At 45.9% G+C, this 27,671-nt stretch overlaps 1 protein-coding gene and 1 long non-coding RNA gene across 2 annotated transcripts in view; both read left to right on the top strand.

The window, feature by feature from the left end:
* LOC140399778 (probable G-protein coupled receptor 139) overlaps window positions 1–18,992 on the top strand; it is a 34,139-nt gene extending 15,147 nt beyond the window's left edge. The window contains exons 2-3 of the mRNA XM_072489264.1: window positions 8,325–8,639; window positions 16,865–18,992. Of these exons, the coding sequence (XP_072345365.1) occupies window positions 8,423–8,639; window positions 16,865–17,766 (1,119 nt within the window). The 5' untranslated portion in view covers window positions 8,325–8,422 and the 3' untranslated portion in view covers window positions 17,767–18,992. The remainder of the gene's footprint in view (window positions 1–8,324; window positions 8,640–16,864) is intronic.
* Window positions 1–27,671, top strand: part of LOC140399779 (uncharacterized) — a 559,175-nt gene that overhangs the window by 138,375 nt on the left and 393,129 nt on the right. The gene's annotated exons all lie outside the window — the stretch shown is intronic.

Raw genomic sequence — 27,671 nt, 5'->3', positions numbered from 1 at the left:
TATCCCTCCTTTGCTAATGTCCACTGCCTCTACCCCTACCTCTCTTCCCTCTGCTGGCCTGCCGACCCCGGCCCTGCCCTGTCTTTCCTTGGTAGAATTGCCCTGTGATTCTATGCTTTTGATCTTTTGGGGATATGAACAGTCCCTCTATGTCCATGTTTACCAAGGAGGTTCCCACTGCCTTCCATGGCTGTCTTTGCCAGGTGAGATTAATCAATTTGTAACTTTGTGCATCCTCTGGTCGCATGCAATTCAACAATGTCTGCACTGCTAAAGGGCAATTGTCTTCTAATGCAACACAGGCATGTTCCTCCCAACAATTCTTAAATCTGACCTCAAATTGGGGCAGCCTCTCACCCTTCTTCTGCAAACACCATGTCACCTCGCCTATGTCACTATGCTTCTTGGCCCTTTGCATGATAGCCTCTTTCTCCCTATTTGCTAACCAGTGTTCAAGGGACTCATTACCTTCATTTAAATGGTCATCATTGTGAGCCCATCCTCCGTTTATACCAGATGGGACCGCGATCCTGTTTTTTAAAGCTGGCCAACATGCACCAAAAGGGTATTTTAAAAGCAGCAAAACAACCCCTGGGAGGGTCTATAAATAGCACACATTCGCTGTAACCAGTTGTGGAATGCGAGAGGTTTCTTTATTGGGTGCGGAGTCTCATGATCCATAGCCCTTACTTCAGCAGGGGTCCAAGGTTTTAGGACAGGTACATCTCCTATTATTATCTTGGGGTGCTGACTAACAGGTCCTGCTGACCGAAGCTGTCTGTCGGGCACTGTACTGTTGGGCAAAGTCATACCCCTATGGGAGAACTGTCCGGAGGCCGCCGATTCTACCTCCCCTGCAGGGGCGGCGGCTACATCAAGCTGATCATGTGGCAAACTGCTCTGTGCATTACTCCTTATCACCGGCTGCCAGGCCTGCCCCCCTCCCCCCCCCCCCCCCCCCACTGGCTGCTGTGCTCTCATTGCAGCTGCCATCAGTAAAAGTGTGTTGCATTCTTCTGACGGTGCAGATGCCTCACTTAAATCTTTAGGATATAGCCCTGCTGCTGTGCCGTCTCTGTCTGTTTATTGTCATTCTCATTCTTTACTGTATCTTTACTCTCTCCACCATTCTTACATTTGATCTTTGGGTTCTCATCCTTCACTGTATCTTTACTCACTTCGCTATTCGTACATTTGATCTTTGGGGGCTGGTGCCTCCTAGCCACTTCCTTCCATGTCTGAAAGCACCACAGCATATAATTAGAATCCCAATTAGGGTCTCCACTCCCATCTCTTCCCATGTTTCAATCAGCGGTAATTTAAAACCCCCTACGGCCATGCGCCGTGGGACCACTCATACAAATCGCTACTGAATGTTACCGCGTATCGAAGGTCTCCGGTTTCTCTTATCACAGTGTCAGTTGGTGATCCCGACGGGATGAGGGGATGTCCTATATTTCTCCGTTGCCTCACGATTGTTGTTATCCGCTGTCCTGGTATCTTACTCATTTTCACTCACTTATCCGTCTCCTTTGCAGCGTCCGGCATCTTTATTGCCCCGAACGTCTGTACCGTGACTTCGGGGTGACCTGTCAGGGGGCATCCGAGTTTTTGGCTCATCGTGACTTCTGAAAAATATTTTAAAGCATACACATATAACAGCAAGGGCCGCGGTAAATTATTAACAAAAACTACAAGGAGCGCTCACCCGTGTTAGTCCTTTTGCGAATCTTGAAGCCTGCTGATTGTTCAGGTTTATTTTTAGTCTCTAAGGCACCTTTGTTCTTCTCATTCAGCTATCATTAATTTATTAATTAAGATAGCTCTCCTAGCATGAGACACCTGGCCAGTAATTAAAGCTGCCGAGCCGCAGACCCCCCTTTCAGCTGGGGTCGCGCTATGGCTCCCTCCCCTCCAGCTGAGAGAGTCCTGTTTAGAGATTCGTTTCGGGGTTGACTTCCCGTTAAATTAGGGAAACTGCAACGACTACGCCAATAGTCAGCCCTTCGAGTTTTGGCCAAATGTCCTTTATTTAACATTAAGATCGTGGGGGGATTAGATCTACGAAAGTCATTCCAAATGTCCCCGCTTTAGAACAACAAAGAACAAAAAAATGTACAGCACAGGAACAGGCCATTCGGCCCTCCAAGGCCGTGCCGACCATGCTGCCCGTCTAAACTACAATCTTCTACACTTCCTGGGTCCGTATCCCTCTATTCCCATCCTTGTCATGTATTTGTCAAGATGCCCCTTAAATGTCACTATCGTCCCTGCTTCCACCAACTCCTCCGGCAGCGAGTTCCAGCACCCACTACCCTCTCTGTAAAAAAAACATGTCTCGTACATCTACTCTAAACCTTGCCCCTCTCACCTTAAACCTATGCCCCCTAGTAATTGACCACTCTACCCCGGGGAAAAGCCTCTGACTATCCACTGTCTATGCCCCTCATAATTTTGTAGACCTCTATCAGGACACCCCTCAACCTCCGTCGTTCCAGTGAGAAAAAAAACGAATGTATTCAACCGCTCCTCATAGCTAATGCCCTCCATACCAGGTAGCATTCTGGTAAATCTCTTCTGCACCCTCTCTAAAGCCTCCACATCTTTCTGGTAGCGTGGCGACCAGAATTGAACACTATACTCCAAGTGAGGCCTAACTAAGGTTCTACACAGCTGCAACATGACTTGCCAATTCTTATACTCAATGCCCTGGCCAATGAAGGCAAGCATGCCGTATGCCTTCTTCACTACCTTCTTCACCTGTGTTGCCCCTTTCAGTGACCTGTGGACTTGTACTCCTAGATCTCTCTAACTTTCAATACTCTTGAGGGTTCTACAATTCACTGTCTATTCCCTACCTGCATTAGACCTTCCAAAATGCATTACCTCACATTTGTCCGGATTAAACTCCATCTGCCATCTCTCCGCCCAAGTCTCCAAACAATCTAAATCCCGCTGTATCCTCTGACAGTCCTCATCGCTATCCGGAATTCCAGCAACCTTTGTGTCGTCTGCAAACTTACTAATCAGACCAGTTACATTTTCCTCCAAATCCTTTATATATACTACAAACAGCAAAGGTCCCAGCACTGATCCCTCTGGAACACCACTGGTCACAGCCCTCCAATTAGAAAAGCATCCTTCAATTGCTACTCTCTGCCTTCTATCACCTAGCCAATTCTCTTCAGTAATTTCCCTACCACTGAAGTAAGGCTCAGCGGCCTGTAGTTCTCTGGATTAACCTTGCTACCCTTCTGAAACAAAGGAACAGCATTGGCAATTCTCCAGTCCTCCGGGACATCACCTGAAGACAGTGAGGATGCAAAGAATTCTGTCAAGGCCTCAGCAATTTCCTCTATAGCCTCCTTCAGTATTCTGGGGTAGATCCCATCAGGACCTGGGGACTTAGCTACCTTAATATTTTTCAAGACGCCCAACACCTCGTCTTTTTGTATCTCGATGTGACCCAGGCTATCTACACACCCTTCTCCGGACTCAACGTCCACCAATTCCTTCTCTTTGGTGAATACTGATGCGAAGTATTCATTTAGTACCTCGCCCATTTCCTCTCGCTCCACACATAGACTCCCTTGCCTATCCTTCGTGGGCCAAACCTTTCCCTGGCTGCCCTCTTGCTTTTTATGTACGTATAAAAAGCTTTGGGATTTTCCTTAAACCTATTTGCCAATGAGTTTACCGTGACCCCTTCTGGTCCTCCTGAAATAATGTTATACTACCCAGGGACCACTGTAAATTATGAAATTAGATCTTCCAAAATGGATCACTTAACGTTTATCTCTGTTGAACTCCATCTTTCACTTATGAGCCCTACTCTGCATCCTGTCATTGTCCTGTTGTAACCTGTAACAGCCCTCGACGCTATCTACAACTCCATCAACCTCAGTGTTATCGGCAAACATACTAATCCACTCTTCAACATCCTCATCCAAGTCATTTACAAGGAGCAGAGGTTCTAGAACAGATCCCTGAGGGACACCACTGGTCAACGACCTCCAGGCGGAATACTTTCCACCCACTTCCACTCGCTGTTCACTTACGGCCAGACAATTCTGTATTCAGACAGTCAAATTTCCGTGTATCCCATGCCCCCTGACTTTCTGACTGAGCCTCCCATGGGGAACCTTAACAAATGCCTTACTGAAATCCATATATGCCACATCCAATGCCCGAACTTCATCAATGTATCTGGTCACAGCCTAAAATAATTCAACGAGGCTTGTGAGGCATGTCCTTCCCCTCACAAAGCTATGCTGGCTATCTCTAATCAAACTATGTTTTATTTCTAAATAATGATAAAGCCTGCCTCTCTGAATACTTTCCAGTATTTTGCCCGCCATGGACGTAAGACTGAATGGTCTGTAATTCACAGGGATTTTCCTATTCCATTTCTTGAACAGGGGAACAACATTCGCATCCCTCCAATTCTCCGGTACTACTCCAGTGGAGAGTGAAGACGCAAAGATCATCGCCAACGGCGCAGCAATCTCCTCCCTCGCTTCCCGTAGTAAACTTGGGTAAATCCCACCTGGCCCAGGGGACATATCTATCTTGATGCTTTTCAAAATTCCACGTACATCTTCCTTCTCAATATCAAACTGTTCGAACCTACTGACCTGATTCACACTGTTCTCACTAGCAACAAGGTCCTTCTAAAAGGTATTAAGGTGGACAAGTCTCCAGGGTCGGATGGGATCTATCCCAGGTTACGGAGGGAAGCGAGGGACGAAATAGCTGGGGCCTTAACAAATATCTTTACAGCATCCTTGAGCACGGGTGAGGTCTCGGAGGACTGGAGAATTGCTAATGTTGTCCCTCTGTTTAAGAAGGGTAGCAGGGATGATCCAGGGAATTATAGACCTGTGAGCTTGATGTCAATGGTAGGCAAACTTTTGGAGAAGATACTGAGGGATAGGATCTATTCACATTTGGAAGAAAATAGACTTATCAGTGATAGGCAGCATGGTTTTGTGCAGGGAAGGTCATGTCTTCCAAACCTAATAGAATTCTTTGAGGAATTGACAAAGTTAATTAATCAGGGAAGGGTTGTAGATGTCATATACATGGACTTCAGTAAGGCGTTTGATAAAGTTTCTCATGGCAGGTTGATGGAAAAAGTGAAGTCGTATGGGGTTCAGCGTGTACTAGCTAGATGGATAAAGAACTGGCTGGGGAACAGGAGACAGAGAGGAGTGGTGGAAGGGAGTGTCTCAAAATGGAGAAAGGTGACCAGTGGTGTTCCACCGGGATCCGCGCTCGGACCACTGTTGATTGTGATATACATAAATGATCTGGACGAATGTATAGGTGGTCCGATTAGAAAGTTTGCAGATGATACTAAGATTGGTGGAGTTGCAGATAGCGAGGAGGACTGTCAGAGAATACAGTAAAAATAGATAGATTGGAGAGTTGGGCAGAGAAATGGCAGATGGAGTTCAATCCAGGCAAATGCGAGGTGATGCATTTTGGAAGATGTAGTTCAAGAGCGGACTATACGGTCAATGGAAGAATCCTGGGGAAAATTGATGTACAGAGAGATCTGGAAGTTCAGGTCCATTGTACCCTGAAGGTGGCAACGCAGGTCGATAGAGTGGTCAAGAAGGCATACAGTATGCTTGCCTTCATCGGACGGGGTATTGAGTACAGGAGTCGACAGGTCATGTTGCAGTTGTATAGGACTTAGGTTAGGCCACATTTGGAATACGGCATGCAGTTCTGGTCGCCACATTACCAGAAGTATGTGGATGCTTTAGAGAGGGTGCAGAGGAGATTCACCAGGATGTTGCCTGGTATGGAGGGTGCTTGCTATGAAGAAAGGTTGAGTAGATTAGGATTGTCTTCGTTGGAAAGACGGAGGTTGAGGGGGGCACCTGATTGAGGTCTACAAAATTATGAGAGGTATGGACAGAATGGATAGCAACAAGCTTTTTCCAAGAGTCGGGGTGTAAATTACAAGGGGTCACGATTTCAAGGTGAGAGGGGGCAAGTATAAGGGAGATTTGCGTGGAAAGATGTTTTATGCAGAGGGTGGTGGGTGCCTGGAACGCTTTGCCAGCGGAGATGGTAGAGGCGTGCCCGATAGCATCATTTAAGATATGCGAACGGGCGGGGAACAGAGGGAAGAAGATCCTTGGAAAATAGGTGACAGGTTTAGATAAAGGATCTGGATCGGCGCAGGCTGGGAGGGTCGAATGGCCTGTTCCTGTGCTGTAATTTTCTTTGTTCTTTATTCTTTGTTCTTCTATTTCGTGACCACTGAATCAAAATATTCATTTTGGGATCCCGAACCTACTCAGACACTAGACACAAGCTCCCTCCACTATCCCTGAGCATCCTTGAACATCTAACAACCATTCCTGCCCTACTCTCATTCTGATCGCCCTCATATTTCTCACATAATTGTAGAATGCCTTGGGTTTTTCCCTAATCCTTCCCACTAAGGCTTTTTCATGCCCTCTTCTAGCTCTCCTAAGTCCATTTTTGAGTTCCTTCCTGTCTCCCTTGTAACTTTCTCGAGCCGTTCCAGATAATTTCTTCCTCAACCTTACGTAAGCTTATTTCTTCCCCTTGACTATAAGCTCCACTTCTCTTGTTGCCTGAGGTTCCTTCACCTTACCATTGCTTCCATGTCTGAGTGGGACACAACTATCCAGCAGCCGCAGCAAGCGCTCCTTAAACACCCCCACATCGCTGTTGTGCATTTCCCTGAGAACATTTGTTCCCAATGTATGCTACTCAGCTCCATTCTAGTAGTAATATAATTTACCCGCCCCCCCCCCCCCCCCCAATTAAATACATTCCCATACTGTCAGTTCCTATCCCTCTCCATGACTATGGTAATGGTGAAGGAGATGTGGTCACTGTCACTGAAATGCTATCCCGCCGAGACATCTGACACCTGGCCTGGTTCGTTGCCATGTACCAAATCCAATATGCCCTTCCGCCATGGTGGCCTATCTACATATTGAGTCAGGAATCCTTCCTGTTCGCAGCTCACAAAATCTGCTCCATCCAAACCATTTGCACGAAGGAGGTTCCTCCATGTCTCTGCTGCAATTGGGGGTCTATGGAAATATCCAAAAAAAGTGACTACTCCTTTCGTGTTTCTGACTTCCACCCATACTGACTCAGTAAACAAAACCTCTTAGACTACCTCCTTTTCTGCAACTGTGATGCACTCCCTAATTAACAGTGCCACTCCCCCTCCTCTTTAACCTCCCTCACGGTTCTTCTTAAAACATCTAAACCCCGGAACATCTAACAACCATTCCTGCCCCTGTGAAACCCATGACTCCGTAATTACCACAGCATGGTGGTTCCAAGTACTGATCCATGCTCTATGTTAATCTCCTTATTCTTGACACTCCTTGAATTGAAACAGACACACTTTAACCCATCCCACTGAGTGCAACTTTGCCCTATCAACTATCCATCGTTTCTCACAGACTCGCTGATTATTACTGCTGCCCGTTCAATAGCTACCCTATCATCGGATCCGTATCTCTGGTTCCCATACCGCTGCCAAACTAGTTCAAACCCTCCCGAAGATCTGCAGCAAATCTCCCGGAGAGGGTATTGGTGCACCTTCAGTTTAGGTGCAACCCGTCCTTCATTAACAAGTCTCACCTTCCCCAGAATGTATCCCAATGATCGACATATCTGAAGCCTTCCCTCCTGCACCAGCTCTGTAGCCACGCTTTCAGCTGCACTCGCTCTCTGTTCCTTGCCACACTAGCACGGGGCACCGGCAGCAATCCTGAGATTACTACTCTGCTGGTCCTGCTCTTTAGCTTCCAACCTAACTCCCTAAAATCACTTTTTAGATCCGCAACCCCATTCTTAGCTATGTCTTTGGTGCCAATGTGCACCACGACTTCATGTTGCTCCCCCCCCCCCCCGCACCCCCTCCTGCCCCCGCGTTAAGCATCCAGTATACTCGATCCAAGACATCCCTGACCCTCGCACCCGGGAGTCTCGTTTCCCGACCACAGAATCTACTATCGTTCTCCGAACCATTGAGTCTCCTATCACTATCGGTTTTCTATTCTCTCCCCTTCCCTTCTGAGTCACAGAGCCAGTCTCAGTGACAGACACCTGGCCGCAAAGACGTTGCCCTTGTAGGTCCCCCCTCCCCCTAACAGCACCCAAAACGATGTAAATGTGTTGGATTGAAAGGGGTTAACCTGCCCTGTTTGTTCAGTGACTGTAATTAATGTCAGTCTCTATGGATCCTAACCGTGTCACTGGAGGGTTTCCCTCTTCCATTAATAAGGGATTCCTTTCAATGTGTTATTGCAAACTGTCAGCAGGAGCATCAACCCCAACACTGACAGAGATCAGCCGCTCCAGAGAGACCGAGAGGAGGGAGCAGAATCTGAGAATAATCGATCGGAACGTTGCAGCAATGGATCAAAACCTGTCAAGAATCGATGGGAGCGTTGCAACAATGGATCAAAAGCTGAGAACACTCGAATGGAACCTTCCAACAATAGACGGGAGTTTAGCCCTGGGTTTCCTCTTTTACACTCAAGGTTATATCCCTTTAGCATGGAGGATCATGGACATTCTTATTAGAATTCAAAAGGGTTATTATCCCCTCCTGGCTATTGTTGGCGTCCCTGGTAAGTCTCCTTGCACAGTTATTCATTGTATGAACCACATTAAGTGGATTATTGCTGTCGTCATTTACTTCTTGGAAAGATTGAATCCGTGTTCTTCAGTTCCAGTCACTAATGTAATTTCCTGTGCTGTCTTTTCATTCCGCTCTCGGATTGATGTTGGAGGCTGGTTCTAACCTTCACCCTCTCATTGACACTGAAATGATTTATATCCAAATCGTCTCTACATTCCAACCCTACAACTTGCTATCGCCACCTCATTCTTAACACGGCTTAAATCCGGATTCGACTATTCCAATGATATTCTACGCACACAATTAATGTTTCAAAACTTCATGAAGCCCAGCTAATACTCCACTCAGCTGTCCATATCCTACTTCCCACCCTGCTACCTATAATCCCTGTGCTCACTCATTTACATTGGTTCCCAGTCTAGCAATGTTCCAATATAAATAATGTCATTCGGTGATTGAAATTCTCTCCCACCAATTTATACCATTCCCATGTCAATTTCCAATGAATGTGAAATGAGTTAATGTTCATTACTTGTCCAGTTGTGTAACTGAAACGTTAGTGGAGTTTCTGGAGGTTTTATTGCGTGCTGCTGCTTATATTCAGGGAGGTCAGAGGATTTGATGACACAGCTTTGGAAGAGGTATGGGGACTGTAGTTACCTTGTATCTGGATCTGGAACATGACTAACACATGGAGCAAAGGCTTCAAAGAGGGGGAGCTCTGTGTAGAGAGACGTGGAGGGGGCTCTGTCCTAACAACCCGGTTTTCACAAGAACACTTTTACACTTTAGCCCACACGTAGACCAGGTGCAGAGTATGTGGCGACCCTGATTCAACCAGGAGATTGTCACAGCGCTGTGTCACCGCCTTCAGTACGAGCTGGAGTCTCACTCAGGGTGAGGATGGTGTTGCCAGTGTTCGTGTATGTGACTGCTGCATTGACCTTCTCTTTTTCCACAATGTAGAAGCTCGTCTCTGCCATGGTGACGATGGAACTACGGTAGCATTATGGAGGATTATTGTATAACAAAACTGGTTTATTGAGAACAAGGAAAGGGTGAACAATATACAAGCAAGGGGGGCTCAGAAACAGGTGTTCACTCCACAGCTGCCGAGACCACGTTGCCCCTCCCGTTCTCCCCCGCCCCCCCCCCCCCCCTCCCACACACACACACACTTGTTCACCATTCACCCTAATGAGGTAGTATTGGTTGAAGTCAGAAATAGGAAAGGAGCAGTCACCTTGTTAGGAGTTTTCTATAGGCCCCCCAATAGTAGCAGAGATGTGGAGGAACAGATTGGGAAACAGATTTTGGAAAGGTGCAGAAGTCACAGGGTAGTAGTCATGGGTGACTTTAACTTGCCAAATATTGAGAGGAAACTCTTTAGATCAAATAGTTTGGATGGGGTGGTGTGTGTGCAGTGTGTCCAGGAAGCTTTTCTAACACAGTATGTAGATTGTCCAACCAGAGGAGGGGCAATATTGGATTTAGTACTTGGTAATGAACCAGGGCAAGTGATAGATTTGTTAGTGGGGGAGCATTTTGGAGATAGTGACCACAATTCTGTGACTTTCACTTTAGTAATGGAGAGGGAGAGGTGCGTGCAACAGGGCAAGGTTTACAATTGGGGGAAGGGTAAATACGATGTTGTCAGACAAGAATTGAAGTGCATAAGTTGGGAACATAGGCTGTCAGGGAAGGACACAAGTGAAATGTGGAACTTGTTCAAGGAACAGGTACTACGTGTCCTTGATATGTCTGTCCCTGTCAGGCAGGGAAGAGATGGTCGAGTGAGGGAACCATGGTTGACAAGAGAGGTTGAATGTCTTGTTAAGAGGAAAAAGGAGACTTATGTAAGGCTGATGAAACAAGGTTCCGACAGGGCATTGGAGGGATACAAGGTAGCCAGGAGGGAACTGAAGAAAGGGATTTGGAGAGCTAAGAGAGGGCATGAACAATCTTTGGCGGGTAGGATAATGGAAAACCCCAAGGCCTTTTACACATATATGAGAAATATGAGAATGACTAGAGCGAGGGTAGGTCCGATCAAGGACAGTAGCGGGAGATTGTGTATTGAGTCTGAAGAGATAGGAGAGGTCTTGAACGAGTACATTTCTTCTGTATTTACAAATGAGAGGGGCAATATTGTTGGAGAGGACAGTGTGAAACAGACTGGTAAGCTCGAGGAAATACTTGTTAGGAAGGAAGATGTGTTGGGCATTTTGAAAAACTTGAGGATAGACAAGTCCCCCGGGTCTGACCGGATATATCCAAGGATTCTATGGGAAGCAAGAGATGAAATTGCAGAGCCGTTGGCAATGATCTTTTCGTCCTCACTGTCAACAGGGGTGGTACCAGGGGATGGGAGAGTGGCGAATGTCGTGCCCCTGTTCAAAAAATGGACTAGGGATAACCCTGGGAATTACAGGCCAGTTAGTCTTACTTCGGTGGCAGGCAAAGTAATGGAAAGGGTACTGAAGGATAAGGTTTCTGAGCATCTGGAAAGACACTGCTTGATTAGGGATAGTCAGCACGGATTTGTAAAGGGTAGGTCTTGCCTTACAAATCTTATTGAATTCTTTGAGGAGGTGACCAAGCATGTGGATGAAGGTAAAGCAGTGGGTGTAGTGTACATGGATTTTAGTAAGGCATTTGATAAGATTCCCCATGGTAGGCTTCTGCAGAAAGTAAGGAGGCATGGGATAGTGGGAAATTTGGCCAGTTGGATAACGAACTGGCTAACCGATAGAATTCAGAGAGTGGTGGTGGATGGCAAATATTCAGCCTGGATCCCAGTTACCAGTGGCGTACCGCAGGGATCAGTTCTGGGTCCACTGCTGTTTGTGATTTTCATTAATGACTTGGATGAGGGAGTTGAAGGGTGGGTCAGTAAATTTGCAGACGAAGCAATACGAAGATTGGTGGAGTTGTGGATAGTAAGGACGGCTGTTGTCGGCTGCAAAGAGACATAGATAGGATGCAGAGCTGGGCTGAGAAGTGGAAGATGGAGTTTAACCCTGAAAAGTGTGAGGTTGTCCATTTTGGAAGGACAAATATGAATGTGGAAGACAGGGTTAACGGTAGAGTTCTTGGCAATGTGGAGGAGCAGAGAGATCTTGGGGTCTACGTTCATACATCTTTGAAAGTTGCCACTCAAGTGGGTAGAGCTGTGAAGAAGGCCTATGGTGTGCTCGCGTTCATTAACAGAGGGATTGAATTTAAGAGCCGTGAGGTGATGATGCAGCTGTACAAAACTTTGGTAAGGCCACATTTGGAGTACTGTGTACAGTTCTGGTCACCTCATTTTAGGAAGGATGTGGAAGCTTTGGAAAAGGTGAAAAGAAGATTTACCAGGATGTTACCTGGAATGGAGAGTAGGTCTTACGAGGAAAGGTTGAGGGTGCTAGGCCTTTTCTCATTAGAACGGAGAAGGACGAGGGGCGACTTGATAGAGGTTTATAAGATGATCAGGGGAATAGATAGAGTAGACAGTCAGAGACTTTTTCCCCGGATGGAACAAACCATTACAATGGGACATAAATTTAAGGTGAAAGGTGGAAGATATAGGAGGGATATCAAAGGTAGGTTCTTTACCAAGAGAGTAGTGGGGGCATGGAATGCACTGCCTGTGGAAGTAGTTGAGTCGGAAACATTAGGGACCTTCAAGCAGCTATTGGATAGGTACATGGATTATGGTAAAATGATATAGTGTAGATTTATTTGTTCTGAAGGGCAGCACGGTAGCATTGTGGATAGCTCAATTGCTTCACAGCTCCAGGGTCCCAGGTTCGATTCCGGCTTGGGTCACTGTCTGTGCGGAGTCTGCACATCCTCCCCGTGTCTGCGTGGGTTTCCTCCGGGTGCTCCGGTTTCCTCCCACAGTCCAAAGATGTGCAGGATAGGTGGATTGGCCATGATAAATTGCCCTTAGTGTCCAAAATTGCCCTTGGTGTTGGGTGGAGGTGTTGAGTTTCGGTGGGGTGCTCTTTCCAAGAGCCGGTGCAGACTCAGGGGGCCGAATGGCCTCCTTCTGCACTTTAAATTCAATGATAATCTAGGCAAATGTTCGGCACAACATCGTGGGCCGAAGGGCTAGTTCTGTGCTGTATTTTCTATGTTCTATGTTCTATTCGTCGGGGTTAGTATATTCACACATGATATGGCCTGAGCTGGTTACGTGAGCAGAAAGAGGTCACCCGTTAAAGTAGCAGCGCTATCACGTTATCGCCTAACGTTCCTCTGTCACATGCAAACAACGTGGGTCATTTACAGTGTACAAGGAAAGGTTGAGACATGAAAATCAGGCAGTCCAGAACATTCTTTCAGAGGGTTAATCTGTCAGGATTTTCTAAGCCTCGGTTGCTCGCCTCAGTCCGCTACCCGGCTTCTCCAGCAATGAAGAGTGGCATTGCCAGCAGCAGGAATTTACCTGGAGGGTCCGACCACTACATTTGGTTGCCCCCCTCGACAACTCCCTCAGGGGTCAACGGTGAGTCCGCTTTTGAACCCTCCAATTGCTCCTTTCCGCATCTGATGCGAGGGCAATGTGATGCCAGATGGTTCCAACTGTTCAGCCATTGGTGTGTGGCCTCAGAGCTCCTTACATGGCCACCGGCTGTCTTGCAGGCCCACCATATATGAGGGTGGGCCAGATCACCACAATTCTAAAACCAAAGTGCGCCTGAAACAAAATGTATAACAAAGACTTGGCCACCCACTTTAAATGACGTCTCCTTTAAACAAGTCCTGCTGCGTCTTTTGAAAGACCTGCTGCACCTCCAGTCTCCCCGCCATATTGGGAAAATTATGTTCCTTCGCTCTGCTAGTTGATTCCAGATGGTATAAGATTTGGTAGGAGCGCGGTGGGGGTTGTGTGATACGAGAGAAGGTCGTTAGGCAAATTGAACAAAGAACAAAGAACAAAGAAATGTACAGCACAGGAACAGGCCCTTCGGCCCTCCAAGCCCGTGCCGACCATGCTGCCCGACTAAACTACAATCTTCTACACTTCCTGGGTCCGTATCCCTCTATTCCCATCCTATTCATATATTTGTCCAGATGCCCCTTAAATGTCCCTATCATCCCTGCTTCCACCACCTCCTCCGGTAGCGAGTTCCAGGCACCCACTACCCTCTGCGTAAAAAACTTGCCTCGTACATCTACTCTAAACCTTGCCCCTCTCACCTTAAACCTATGCCCCTTAGTAATTGACCCCTCTACCCCGGGGAAAAGCCTCTGACTATCCACTCTGTCTATGCCCCTCATAATTTTGTAGACTTCTATCAGGTCGCCCCTCAACCTCCTTCTTTCCAGTGAGAACAAACCGAGTTTATTCAACCGCTCCTCATAACTAATGCCCTCCATACCAGGCAACAATCTGGTGTCGTTCCTACCAGTATCCAAAGCGGTTCACTTGTTACTCAGGGGAACGACCACAGGAGATCCCTGTACTGACTGCTTCCTCCTGTATGTGTGTTTGTCTATCAGTATCTGTGCGTATGTGAGTCTATGAGCTTTTGTGCCTCTGCGTATGTGTGTGTCACCTGCGTATGGGTGGATGTGAGTTCCTGTGAGTCTCCGTGTGTTTGTTAGTTTGTGTAGAGGTGCGTGTCTCTGGGCATGTGTTTGTGTCAGTGCCTGGGTGTGTGTGGCTCTGGGTGCGTGGGTGCTAATGTGGGTGTGCATATGTTTGTGTGTGTGTTCATTAGCTTTGCATGTGCATGTGGGTGTGTTTGTCTGTGTGAATATGTGTGTGGGTCGATTCCGTGTGTTTGTGGTTATGAGTGTGCGTGCGTCTATGTGGGTGTGTTTGTTGGTGAGTCAGTATGCGTGTGTGCTTATGGGTGTGTGCCTGTATGCGTGAGTGTGTACAAGTGTGTGTGCCTGGCTGTGTGTCAGTAAGTGGATGTCTGTGAGTGTCCATGTGAGTGTGTGTCTGTGTATAAGCGTGTGGTTTTGTGGGAGAATATTTTGGAGCAATTCTATGTGTATGAGTGCGTGTGTGCGTTTGAGAGTGATTATCTAAGTGTGTGTGAGTATGTGTGTGTGGTGTGTGTGCGCATGTGAGAGTGAATATGTGAGTGTGTGTGCCTATGTGTGTGTATTTACATGTGTGTGAGAGATTGTTTATGGATGTGTATGCCAATTTTCTTTGTAATTTTCTGACTCTGGGAGTGTGGAAGTTTGTGCGTGTGGGATTTTGTGTGTGTGTCGGAGTGCGTGTGGGTATCCTGCATTGTGGCGGCTGGTGTGTGTGGATGCGTGTGTGTGCGTAAGGGTGTGTGTGGGGCTGTTTGCGTGTGTGTGAGTGTGGATGAGTGTGAGTGAATGTGGGTGCATGTGTGTGCATCTGATTATGTACGTGTAAGTCTGCGTGGCGAAGTGTGAGAGGGCCTATGAGCATATGCGTGTGGGTGAGTATGTATGTTTCTGTGTGTGAGCGTATTCGTGTGTGTATGCTAGGTATGTGTGCGGGTGTATTTGAATGGGTTTGTGTTGGTGGGGGTTTGTGCAGGCATGTGCGTGTGCATATCTGGGCTTGCGTATGTGTTGTGTGTGTGTGTTTGTGTGAGTGAATGTTTGTGTGTCTGCACGTACAGTTAGATGTGCATTGTAGCTGTGTGTTTAGGTGAGTGTGTGGATGTATTTGTGTGGATGCCTGTGTGCGTGTGAGTATGTGTGCTTTTGTGTGTGTCTGAGTGTGTGGCTGTCTGACTGCTTGTGTGTGTGGTTGCGCATATGTTTGAGACAGAGTGTTTGTGAGTCTTTATGGCGGTGTGTGTGTGAGTGAGTGCTCATGTCTAGATGTGTGTGCGGCTGCTTGCCTAGGTGTGGGCGTGTGTATGTTTGGATTTGTCAGTATGTGTGCGTATCTGTGTATATGAGCTTTTGGATGCGTGAGTGTATTTCTGTTTCGCTTTGAGTGAGCGCCTTTCTGTTTCCATGTGTGTGTGCTTGTGTCTCTCTGTGCGTGTGTATTAATTTTCCTGTGTCTGTTTGTCTGAGACTGTGAGTATCTGTGTCTGTGTTGCCATCTGTTTTGAGTGTTGTGTATTTGTGTCTGGGAGTCTGTGTATTTGTGTCCCTGTGTCTGTAAGAGGGCATATTTGTCTCATTATGTATCTCTGAGTATGTGTCTTTCTGTCTCTCTGTGTCTGCGAGTTTCTGTATTTTTGTCTCTGAGTCTGAGTGTGTCATAGTGTCTCTGTGTATGTGATTATATGTATCAGTCTCTGTGTAATTGTGAATGTGTTTATTTGTGTCTTTGTCTTTGCAAGTGTCTGCATTGTGTGTCTCTGAGTGTGTACTTGTATCTGTGAGTGTTTTTATTTGTGTCTCTGTTCTTGTCAGTGTGTGTTATGTGTCTCTGCTATCCCTTTGTGTCTCTGTGAGTGTGTGTATTTGTGAGTCTGTGTATTTCTGTCTCTGAGTGTCTGTGAGTTTGTGTATTTATTTTCCTGTGCCTGCGAGTGTGACTTTTGTGTCACTTTGCGTCTGTGAATGTGTGTATTTGTGTCTCAATATATGTGAACGCGTGCATTTGCATCTCTGTTTCTGTGTGTGTGTGTATTTCTGCCTGGGAGTTTGTGTATTTCTTTCTCTGTCCGTCTGTTAGTTTGGTATTTGTGTCCCTCTATGTCTGTGAGTGTATGTATTAGTGTCCCTGTGTATCTGTGACTGTGCATTTGTGTCGCTGTTGCTGTGAATGTGCTGGGATGTGTCTCCGTCTTTCTAAGTGGGTGCATTGTGTGACTGTGAGTGTGCATTTGTGTTGCTGTGCCTGTGAGTGTGTGCATTTGTGGCTGTGTCTGCGAGTGTGTGTATTAGTTTCACTGTCTCTGTCAGTGTGCGTTTTTCTGTCCCTGTGAGTGTGTGTATTCTGTGTCCTTGAGAGTGCGTGCGTATTTGTGCCTCTCTGCTTCTGATACTTGTGTCTCTGTGTGTCAATAAAAATATATTTGTGCCTCTGTATATCTGTGAGTTTCTGAATTGTGTCCCTGTGTTTCTGTGAGTGCGTGTATTTGTGACTCTGTGTCCGTCAGTGTGCATATTTGTGTTACTACGTGTCTGTGAGTGTGTGTATGTGTGTGAATCTATTTGTGTCTTAATTTGTCTGTATATTTTTGTCTTTGACAGCCCCACCTCAATCAACCTGGTAACTTTTTCCCCAGCCTGATGTATAATTTCATTGTTTATTTCCCTTCCTTTCAGCGAACCTCATCACAATTGTGATCCTGAAGAGAAAGAACTGCGGACTGTCCGAATGTGTCACTTGTTACCTCGTGGCCATGGCAGTAGGGGATCTACTAGTCGTGATTCTCGACCTGATATTGAGACACATTCCCCTTGTTTTTGCTGGAAGTTTTCAGTTCCTGTGGGACTTCCCCGTGTGTAATATCCACGCCGTCCTGCTTTATGCAGCCACTGACTGTTCTGTCTGGTTCACCGTCACTTTCACCTTTGATCGATTTGTGGCCATTTGTTGCCCGAAGCTGAAAAGTAAATATTGCAGCGAGAAAACGGCGGCTGTGGTTCTGGGAACAGTGACTGTGCTGAGCTGTTTGAAGAACATTCTTTGGTATTTTATGTTTACAGATGACTATAGGTTGGGGAACAATCCCTGGTTTTGTGAAGTTACAATGGATGTTCAGTACTCTCCGGTCTGGGGAGCGATCGAATTCATTCACAACATTCTAACCCCGTGTGTTCCATTTGTCCTGATTTTGCTGTTCAATGTTTTCACCGTCAGGCACATTGCCGTGAGCAGCAGGGCCCGCAGGAGACTCCGGGACCACGGCAGTGGGGAGAGTCCCAGAGACCCAGAGATGGAGAGTCGTAGGAAATCCATAATTTTACTGTTTGTTATATCGGCCAATTTCATCCTGTTATGGTCATTGTTAATGTTTTATTCTATATGGTGCCGGATGGATTATCTGGGGTATAAAACTATAAAGTTAGATTATTATGTTATGGAATTAGGATTCATGTTGGAGCTCCTGAGCTGCTGTACAAACACTGCGATTTACGCCGTGTCACAGACTCAGTTCAGACAGCAGTTGAAGAATGTGCTGAAATTACCCTTTAATACAATTCTTCAATTCATTAAATCCTGAGAAGAAAAGACACACACACTCTCTCACCCACTCCCACACCTCACTGCCGGTGAAACTGCCCATCGACAGCCATCCTCACCCTGATTTGCCACCCTGCGTGGCCAGGGGAATCAGTGGGCGGCCATTTTGCGTTGCAAGAAGGGCATGATCATGTTGGTTGCCGAGGAGTCGGTCGGGGTCCATCTTGCATTGTGGGGGGAGATAGTCGGCGGCCATCTTGCATTGCTGGAGATACAGTAGGAAGTCATCTTGCGTTGCCGGAGAGTTGGTCGTCGTGTCTTGCGCTCTCTGTGCGTGTGGGAGGCGCTGTCAGGTGTGCGTTGCCAAGGGGTGACTCCGAGAGGAGTAGCAGCCGACGCAGCGAGAACTGTAGCGGCCCCTGGCGGCACGAGAGGAGAAGGAAGAGGAGGAACAACGACAGCCACAATGGGGAAAAGACTGGAAGACATCTCAAAATAAATTTATCCACTAACAGAAATATTCTGTTGATGTTTCCAAACATATTCACAGAGCCAAGTTTGTGAAATGAAGATATTTCCCTTCTCAGCCATTTAATGAAAAACAGCAACAACATTTAGAATGTGTCAGGGAATGAAAGAGTTTCAGCAAAGATTCCACGAACGCGCATTCTGAATAGGATTAACTTCTGATAACTACCCCCACATTTACTAATTGCAGCCTGAGATCATGCCCTGCACTCGAGGAGTTTCCCTGATAAACGGTGGGTGGATGGCTGAGGGGTGATGGATACAGTTCACCAACAGTGCGCTTGATAAATGGGTGTTGGTGGGATGAGAGACAGAGTTCAGCGACAGTGTCCCTGAGAAACGGGAGGTTGGGTGAATGAGGGACAGAGTTCAGCGATAGTGTCCCTGATCGACGGGGGTTGGAGATAAAAGCACAGCGTTCACCGACAATGTCCCAGATAAAATGTGTGTGTGGGGGGGAGGGCTATGGATTACGAACAGAATTCACCGACAGTGTCCCTGTGATATGTTCTTGATTTATTTATGTATTTATTCATGGGTTTGAGTACTAATTGAATGCATGGGTGAAAAGCTGAAATGATTTAAGAAGACAATGACTGTGGCAACACAGTAATTGTTTCAACTATTCAACTTTGGTGTCATGGCTGTGCAGACATTTTTTCACAGAATGTTTCACGTAATTAATTGACTAGAGCATAATATGACAATGAACGTTTTTCAAAAATTGAAAGACTTGTATTTGGGGAACTTAGTAATAAAATGTGTCAATTTAATTTGTTACATCACGGTCTGTGTTCAGGCGCCGCGTGAGAAATGGTGTGAATTCTGCTGAGATTACGCTGAACTAACCTTGATGGTCATCTGTCAATCATAAGCATCGGCCTATGTTTCATCAATAAATCATCCTCTAGGTAAAGATATCCATTTGAACGAAGCAGGAGGTTTCAACTGGCTATTCGAAGCCAATGAGAGGGATTAGAGCTTAGATATGGATTCCCTCAAAAATAAGACCTCGTGGGCGATGGTTTATTCCGAATTCTTGAAACATCTATGGATTTCTTTTTGTTTAAAAGTGATTTATTTATACTTTGTTATGAATTAATGTTTGTGCTTTTCGCTTTGTTCTGACCAGTTTCTGTATTATTTGATCAATATTTTTATTCAGTTACTTTTTGTATTTCTGAATCAGCAGAATGGCCCATTTTCCAAAGCATCGCCCGTTTTTCTCAAGTTCGATAGGTAGCCAATACACATAGGGGAACAAAAATCCTTGCCTAAGTGATAAGGAAGGCTCAGTGGTGGAGGTCTGCAGGTTACCCATTGACTAACTTTTCAGGGTGGTACCAACCAATTTACCATCGGCACCTGAATCCTCTCCCTATAAATCTACCACCACCTTTTCTGAAAACTGACCAACATGTTTGACAAGTCATCACCCGAGGGACAGGAAATGGGACACATTATTTTCATGTAAGTAGGGCTTACAAATACACTTTAGTGCTAATAGAGGATTCTCTTGTTTCCTCCCCACCGACAGGTCTGTACAATTTACTGCTGTTGGGAATTCCACAGACCGATGGCATGCAGAAGCTGTTGCTCACTTTACTTCCTATAATGGTGCTTATTTTGTTTGTATCTACAGAGTCTCTCCTTGTGTCTTACGTATTTGGAGAATGTTCTGTGGGTTATATGACACATGCTATTCGTCATTCACCTTGCACTTGATAAACAGGCGGTGGCTGGGGGGAATGACGGTTAGTGTTCACCGACAGTGTTCGTATCAAATGGGAAGTAGGGGAGAACTGAGGGACAAAGTCCACCGACAGTGTCCCGGATGAACTGGGGGGGGGGGCAGAGTTCACCGACAGTATCTGTAGTGTTGGGTGTTCTGATGTACAGATGAACCAACACGGTTGTATTTGGTACAACGCTGTTTTATTTCAACTTGGTATTTACAGTTCTGTCTTGATACTCTGCACGTGGTGACTCCCTGTGTGTGATGTTAATCAGGTCCTGTCCTTGTCCTGGTCTTCAGATCTACTGGCCACCAGGTGTCGTGTTTCTTCTCTTATACTGTCTCTGTCCTTGTCTATGGTTGGTTGTCGTGTTGTGTGTGCTGATTTGTCTGTTGGTGTGTCTATCATGATGTGTGTGTTTGAATATCATGACATCTTCCCTTTTTTACAAAATTATGTGCCTACGTGGTTATAAATACGAATGTGTCGTGAGTGCATTTAAAAGTATGTGTGCGTGATATTTACAGCAGGTGCATGTGGCATAACTATATACATGGGGCTATGTCGGGTGTGTCATGCTAACGAGGTTGTACCATAACAAAACAGGAAGACGAAAAACATTGAAGTGTGGTCCGGTCAAATGATATCTGGAATGATAAAACAGTAATATGTTACAATACATTAGTGTTTCAACTTTAACGTGTGAACAGCCTCATAAGTCCAATCTAGTAGGTGTGCGACGAATTCGGGTTGACCGTCAGTGTGGCACTCCATTCATCGGCCGGATTGATGGTGTTGACCCTGTTCACATCAATGACTGAAACCCGGAAGGCATCTTGGTCATCTGTGTCATTTGGCTGGACGGTCCTGACGTGTCTGCGAGGTTGTCGGCGATGTGTAGGATCCATCGGTTGAACCGCTCGACAGTAGGCAGCGTAGTGGCCCATCTTTCCAATGGTCTGAGTCTCAAAGTGGCATAGGCCTGCATTTTCATGATCGCCTTGAACGTCTCTAACAGCAGGTCGATTGGAAGCAGGGTGGTAGAGAGCTGTCCAACCATGTTGGATACCGTGGGTCTTCATGAGTTATAGCACTGAAGACTTGTGCTCCAGAACTTGCTCGATCCCGAGACAAGCTGTTCCAGGACGGCTATAACACTGGCATCTACCCGGCAATGTGGAAAATTGCCCAGGTGCGTCGTGAGATAAAGAAACAAAGCAGCCAATTCCCGTCCTATCAGTCTATTCTCCATCGTCAGCAAAGTTATAGCACGGTGCTATCAAGCGCCAGTCACTCAGCAATAACCTGCTCACGGACGCTCAGTTGGCGTTCCGACAGGTTCACTCAGCTGCTGACCTCATTACAGCCTTGGTTCAAACCTGGATAAAAGTTCTGAATTGCAGAGGTGAGGCGTGAGTGACTGCCCTTGACATCAACGCAGCATTTGACCGAGTAAGGCATCAAAGAGCCCTAGCTAAACTGGAGACAATGGGAATCAGTGGACGACTCTCCCCTGGTTAGAGTCATACCTGGCACAAAGGAAGGTGGTTGTGGTGATTGGAGGTCAATCATCTCAGCACAAGGACATCACTGGAGGAGTTCCTCCGGGTAGTCTCCCCGGCCTAACCATCTTCAGCTGCTTCATTAATGACCTGCCTTCCATCATGAGATCAGGAGATATTTGCGAATGACTGTATAATGATCAGCACCATTCACAACTCCTCAGATAATGAAGCAGTCCGTGTCCAAATGCAGCAAGACCTGGAAAATATCCAGGCTTGGGCTGAGTTATTCACACCACACAAGTGTCAGGCAATGACGATCTCCTACAAGAATGGTTGGTATCATATCCCTTTGATATTAAATTGCATTACCATCGCTGAATCAACCATTGTCAACATTCTGGGGGTTACCATTGATCAGAAATTGAATTGGACTAGCCACATGAATATTGTGGCTTCAAGGGCAGGTCAAAAGCCAGGAATCCTACGGCGCGTAACTCACCTCCTGCCCCCAACCCTCCCCCTCCCCCCAAAGCCAGTCTATCACCTACAAGTCACAAGTCAGGATTGTAATGGAATACTCTCCACTTGCCGGGATGAGTGCAGCTCCAACAACACTCAATAAACTCGACACCATCCAGGACAAAGCAGCCTCGCTTGATTGCTCCTCCTGCGTCTATTGCTGCGTCCGGGTATTTGAATGCCCATGCCAGTACGCCCGCACTTACGGGAGGTCACGCTGTGTATGTGCGGCACACCAGTCACTTAAGTCGCTGGCTGGAGAGAAAGTTCCAGATCATTTTTCCTGAAGGAATCTGTTGAAGTCATCCCGTTTACTATAGGGCCCTGTTTAAATACACACTGTTAATTATAGGGAGCTGTTTAAATAGACATTGTTTACAGAATGACACGATTTAAATACTTGAGTGGAACATAGAACATAGAACATAGAAAATACAGCACAGAACAGGCCCTTCGGCCCACGATGTTGTGCCGAACCTTTGTCCTAGATTAATCATAGATTATCATTGAATTTACAGTGCAGAAGGAGGCCATTCGGCCCCCCGAGTCTGCACCGGCTCTTGGAAAGAGCAGCACACCCAAACTCAACAACTCCACCCAACACCAAGGGCAATTTGGACATTAAGGGCAATTTATCATTGGCTAATTCACCTAACCCGCACATCTTTGGACTGTGGGAGGAAACCGGAGCACCCGGAGGAAACCCACGCAGACACGGGGAGGACGTGCAGATTCCGCACAGACAATGACCCATGCCGGAATCGAACCTGGGACCATGGAGCTGTGAAGCAATTGTGCTATCCACAATGCTACCGTGCTGCCCTTAAGAACAAATAAATCTACACTATATTATTTTACCGTAATCCATGTACCTATCCAATAGCTGCTTGAAGGTCCCTAATGTTTGCGACTCAACTACCTCCACAGGCAGTGCATTCCATGCCCCCACTACTCTCTGGGTAAAGAAACTACCTCTGATATCCCTCCTATATCTTCCACCTTTCACCTTAAATTTATGTCCCCTTGTAATGGTGTGTTCCACCCGGGGAAAAAGTCTCTGACTGTCTACTCTATCTATTCCCCTGATCATCTTATAAACCTCTATCAAGTCGCCCCTCATCCTTCTCCGCTCTAATGAGAAAAGGCCTAGCACCCTCAACCTTTCCTCGTAAGACCTACTCTCCATTCCAGGCAACATCCTGGTAAATCTTCTTTGCACCTTTTCCAGAGCTTCCACATCCTTCCTAAAATGAGGCGACCAGAACTGTACACAGTACTCCAAATGTGGCCTTACCAAAGTTTTGTACAGCTGCATCATCACCTCACGGCTCTTGAATTCAATCCCTCTGTTAATGAACGCGAGCACACCATAGGCCTTCTTCACAGCTCTTTCCACTTGAGTGGCAACTTTCAAAGATGTATGAACATAGACCCCAAGATCTCTCTGCTCCTCCACATTGCCAAGAACTCTACCGTTAACCCTATATTCCGCATTCATATGTGTCCTTCCAAAATGGACAACCTCACACTTTTCAGGGTTAAACTCCATCTGCCACTTCTCAGCCCAGCTCTGCATCCTATCTATGTCTCTTTGCAGCCGACAACAGCCCTCCTTACTATCCACAACTCCACCAATCTTCGCATTGCTTCGTCTGCAAATTTACTGACCCACCCTTCAACTCCCTCATCCAAGTCATTAATGAAAATCACAAACAGCAGTGGACCCAGAACTGATCCCTGCGGTACGCCACTGGTAACTGGGATCCAGGCTGAATATTTGCCATCCACCACCACTCTCTGACTTCTCTCGGTTAGCCAGTTCATTATCCAATTGGCCAAATTTCCCACTATCCCATGCCTCCTTACTTTCTGCATAAGCCTACCATGGGGAACTTTATCAAATGCCTTACTAAAATCCATGTACACTACACCCACTGCTTTACCTTCATCCACATGCTTGGTCACCTCCTCAAAGAATTCAATAAGATTTGTAAGGCAAGACCTACCCCTCACAAATCCGTGCTGACTATCCCTAATCAAGCAGTGTCTTTCCAGATGCTCAGGAATCCTATCCTTCAGTACCCTTTCCATTACTTTGCCTACCACCGAAGTAAGACTAACTGGCCTGTAATTCCCAGGGTTATCCCTGGTTCCTTTTTTGAACAGGGGCACGACATTCGCCACTCTCCAATCCCCTGGTACCACCCCTGTTGACAGTGAGGACGAAAAGATCATTGCCAACGGCTCTGCAATTTCATCTCTTGCTTCCCATAGAATCCTTGGCTATATCCCGTCAGGCCCGGGGGACTTGTCTATCCTCAAGTTTTTCAAAATGCCCAACACATCTTCCTTCCTGACAAGTATTTCCTCGAGCTTACCAATCTGTTTCACACTGTCCTCTCCAACAATATCGCCCCTCTCATTTGTAAATATAGAAGAAAAGTACTCGTTCAAGACCTCTCCTATCTCTTCAGACTCAATACACAATCTCCCGCTACTGTCCTTGATCGGACCTACCCTCGCTCTAGTCATTCTCATATTTCTCACATATGTGTAAAAGGCCTTGGGGTTTTCCTTGATCCTACCCGCCAAAGATTGTTCATGCCCTCTCTTAGCTCTCCTAATCCCTTTCTTCAGTTCCCTCCTGGCTATCTTGTATCCCTCCAATGCCCTGTCTGAACCTTGTTTCCTCAGCCTTACATCAGTCACCTTTTTCCTCTTAACAAGACATTCAACCTCTCTTGTCAACCATGGTTCCCTCACTCGACCATCTCTTCCCTGCCTGACAGGGACATACATATCAAGGACACGTAGCACCTGCTCCTTGAACAAGTTCCACATTTCACTTGTGTCCTTCCCTGCCAGCCTATGTTCCCAACTTATGCACTTCAATTCTTGTCTGACAACATGGTATTTACCCTTCCCCCAATTGTAAACCTTGCCCTGTTGCACGTACCTATCCCTCTCCATTACTAAAGTGAAAGTCACAGAATTGTGGTCACTATCTCCAAAATGCTCCCCCACTAACAAATCTATCACTTGCCCTGGTTCATTACCCAGTACTAAATCTAATATTGCCCCTCCTCTGGTCGGACAATCTACATACTGTGTTAGAAAAGCTTCCTGGACACACTGCACAAACACCATCCCATCCAAACTATTTGATCTAAAGAGTTTCCACTCAATATTTGGGACGTTAAAGTCGCCCATGACTACTACCCTATGACTTCTGCACCTTTCCAAAATCTGTTTCCCAATCTGTTCCTCCACATCTCTGTTACTATTGGGGGGCCTATAGAAAACTCCTAACAAAGTGACTGCTCCTTTCCTATTTCTGACTTCAACCCATACTACCTCAATAGGGTGATATTCCTCGAACTGCCTTTCTGCAGCTGTTATACTATCTCTAATTAATAATGCCACCCCCCACCTCTTTTACCACCCTCCCTAATCTTATTGAAACATCTATAACCAGGGACCTCCAACAACCATTTCTGCCCCTCTTCTATCCAAGAAGAGGGCTTTTTTAGACTGTGTAAACGTTAGAGAGCTACTTAAGGCCGTTAACAGTTGGACCCGGTTCAAATAGACTCTATTTACTGTACAATACTGTTTAAATATATTCTGTTTTCTTTAGGGCACGGTAAAAAATCAATTCAGATCATCGAAATAGACGCTGCTTACTGTAATTAACTTATTTACAGGATTGTGTTTACCAGAAGACTCTGGTTAATTACAGTCGGATTTTTTCATGTCGGCCACGTTTTAAACGGAGTCCGTTGACAGTAGAGGACTGTTAAAATATACTCTGAATTCTATAGGTCATTCTTTAGACCGTTTAATCTGGGGCACTGTTGATGTCGACTATGTTAACAAAGGACATTATTTAAAAATACTTCTTTTACTGTGGGATAATGTTTAAAGAGGAACTGTCGACTGTAGGATACGGCTTCATTCTACTGTATTTGTCCTGTAGAGCACTGTTTAAATACATTCTATTCACCGTCGGGCGCTGCTAAGAAATCTGTTTGAGGGTTCTGTTTTTAAAAAATGATTGCTATGAGTAAAGTAATACTGTAGGGTATCGTTTCTGTAGTTAGAGTTTACTGTATGTTACTGTTTCCATAGATGTTGTTTACAGTAGTTATGGTATACATAAACACTGTTTATTGTCGTGCTATGTTTACATACAATCGTTTTCCATTGGGCCCTCCTTCAAGTAAATTTACTGCAGGTCATTGTTTAATTACACTGTTTACTTTAGGGCAATGTTTCAATACACTCTTATGCCCGTAAGTCACTGTTTAAAAACAATCTGTATACTCCAGGGCCCTGTTCAAAGAGATTTCATTTACAGCAGGACACCATTTAAATAGATTGATCAGAAGAACATGGTAGCGTGCGTCAATGAATACTGACCGGTGGCCCTAACGTCTATTATCATGAAATGCTTCGAGCGGAAAGTCATGAGATGGATCAACGGCAACATCCCAGACGGTCTCGGTCTATTGCAGGTTGCCTACCGTGGCAACCGATCCATAGCAAATGCTATCTCTCTGGCCCTACAATCAACTCTTGAACATCTCGACAACAAGGACACCTACGTCGCACTGCTGTTCATAGACTACAGCTCTGTCTTCAACACCATTATCCCAAAAGACGAATAACCAAACTCTGCAACCTTGGACTTGACCCCTCCCTGTGCAGCTGGATCCTTGACTTCCTCACCAACTGACCGCAATATGTCAGTTTAAGTAACAACACCTTCTCCACAATAGTCCTCAACATCGGGGCCACACAAGCATGTGTGCTCAGTCCTCCACTGTACTCCCTGTACACACACGACTTGTTGCGAGATTCAATTCCAATTCAATCTATAACTTGGCTGATGGTGCGACTGTGGTTGGTCTTATCTCAAACAACTATGAATCAGAATACAGAAAGGAGATAGATCACTTGGTTACATGGTGTACTGAACACAATCTCTCTCCAAATGCTGGAAAGACCAAGGAACTGATTATCGACTTGAAGAAGCCGTCGGTTAATGATTTATATTATTATTGTTTACATTTATCAATATATATAAAGGAAAATAAAATAAAACGAAACTGATTTATATTTAAAAGATTTATATATATTGCAGACGGCTGCGATATGGATGAACGGACATCGCGCGACTCTCGCCAGGCAGGAATGTTCCCTTCCAGTTGGGGAACATGTCAGCAGTCAAGGGCATTCAGCCTCTGATCTTCGGGTAAGCGTTCTCCAAGTCGACCTTCAGGACGCGAGACAACGCAGAATCGCCGAGCACAACTTATAGTCCAGTTCCGCACATATAAGTACGGCCTCAACTGGGACCTTGGATTCATGTCGCATTACATTCACCCTCCCACCATCTGGCCTGGGCTTACCAAATCCTACCAACTGTCCTGGCTTGAGACAATTCGCACCTCTTTGACCTGGGACTACCCCTCACTATGGCTCTGTAAAGACTTAATTACCTGCAAATGCTCGCATTCAAAGTATCGTCTTGCATCTTTGACTTGGTCTATATATATATATGATTCTCCAATCCACCTCTTCATTCACCTGAGGGAAGAGCAGTGCTCCGATAGCTAGTGTTTGAAACAAACTTGTTGGACTTTAATCTGGTGTTT

This window comes from Scyliorhinus torazame, chromosome 23 (genome assembly GCF_047496885.1).
Source record: "Scyliorhinus torazame isolate Kashiwa2021f chromosome 23, sScyTor2.1, whole genome shotgun sequence".
Classification (NCBI taxonomy): Eukaryota; Metazoa; Chordata; class Chondrichthyes; order Carcharhiniformes; family Scyliorhinidae; genus Scyliorhinus; species Scyliorhinus torazame.
This window is presented reverse-complemented; position numbering and strand designations above follow the sequence as displayed.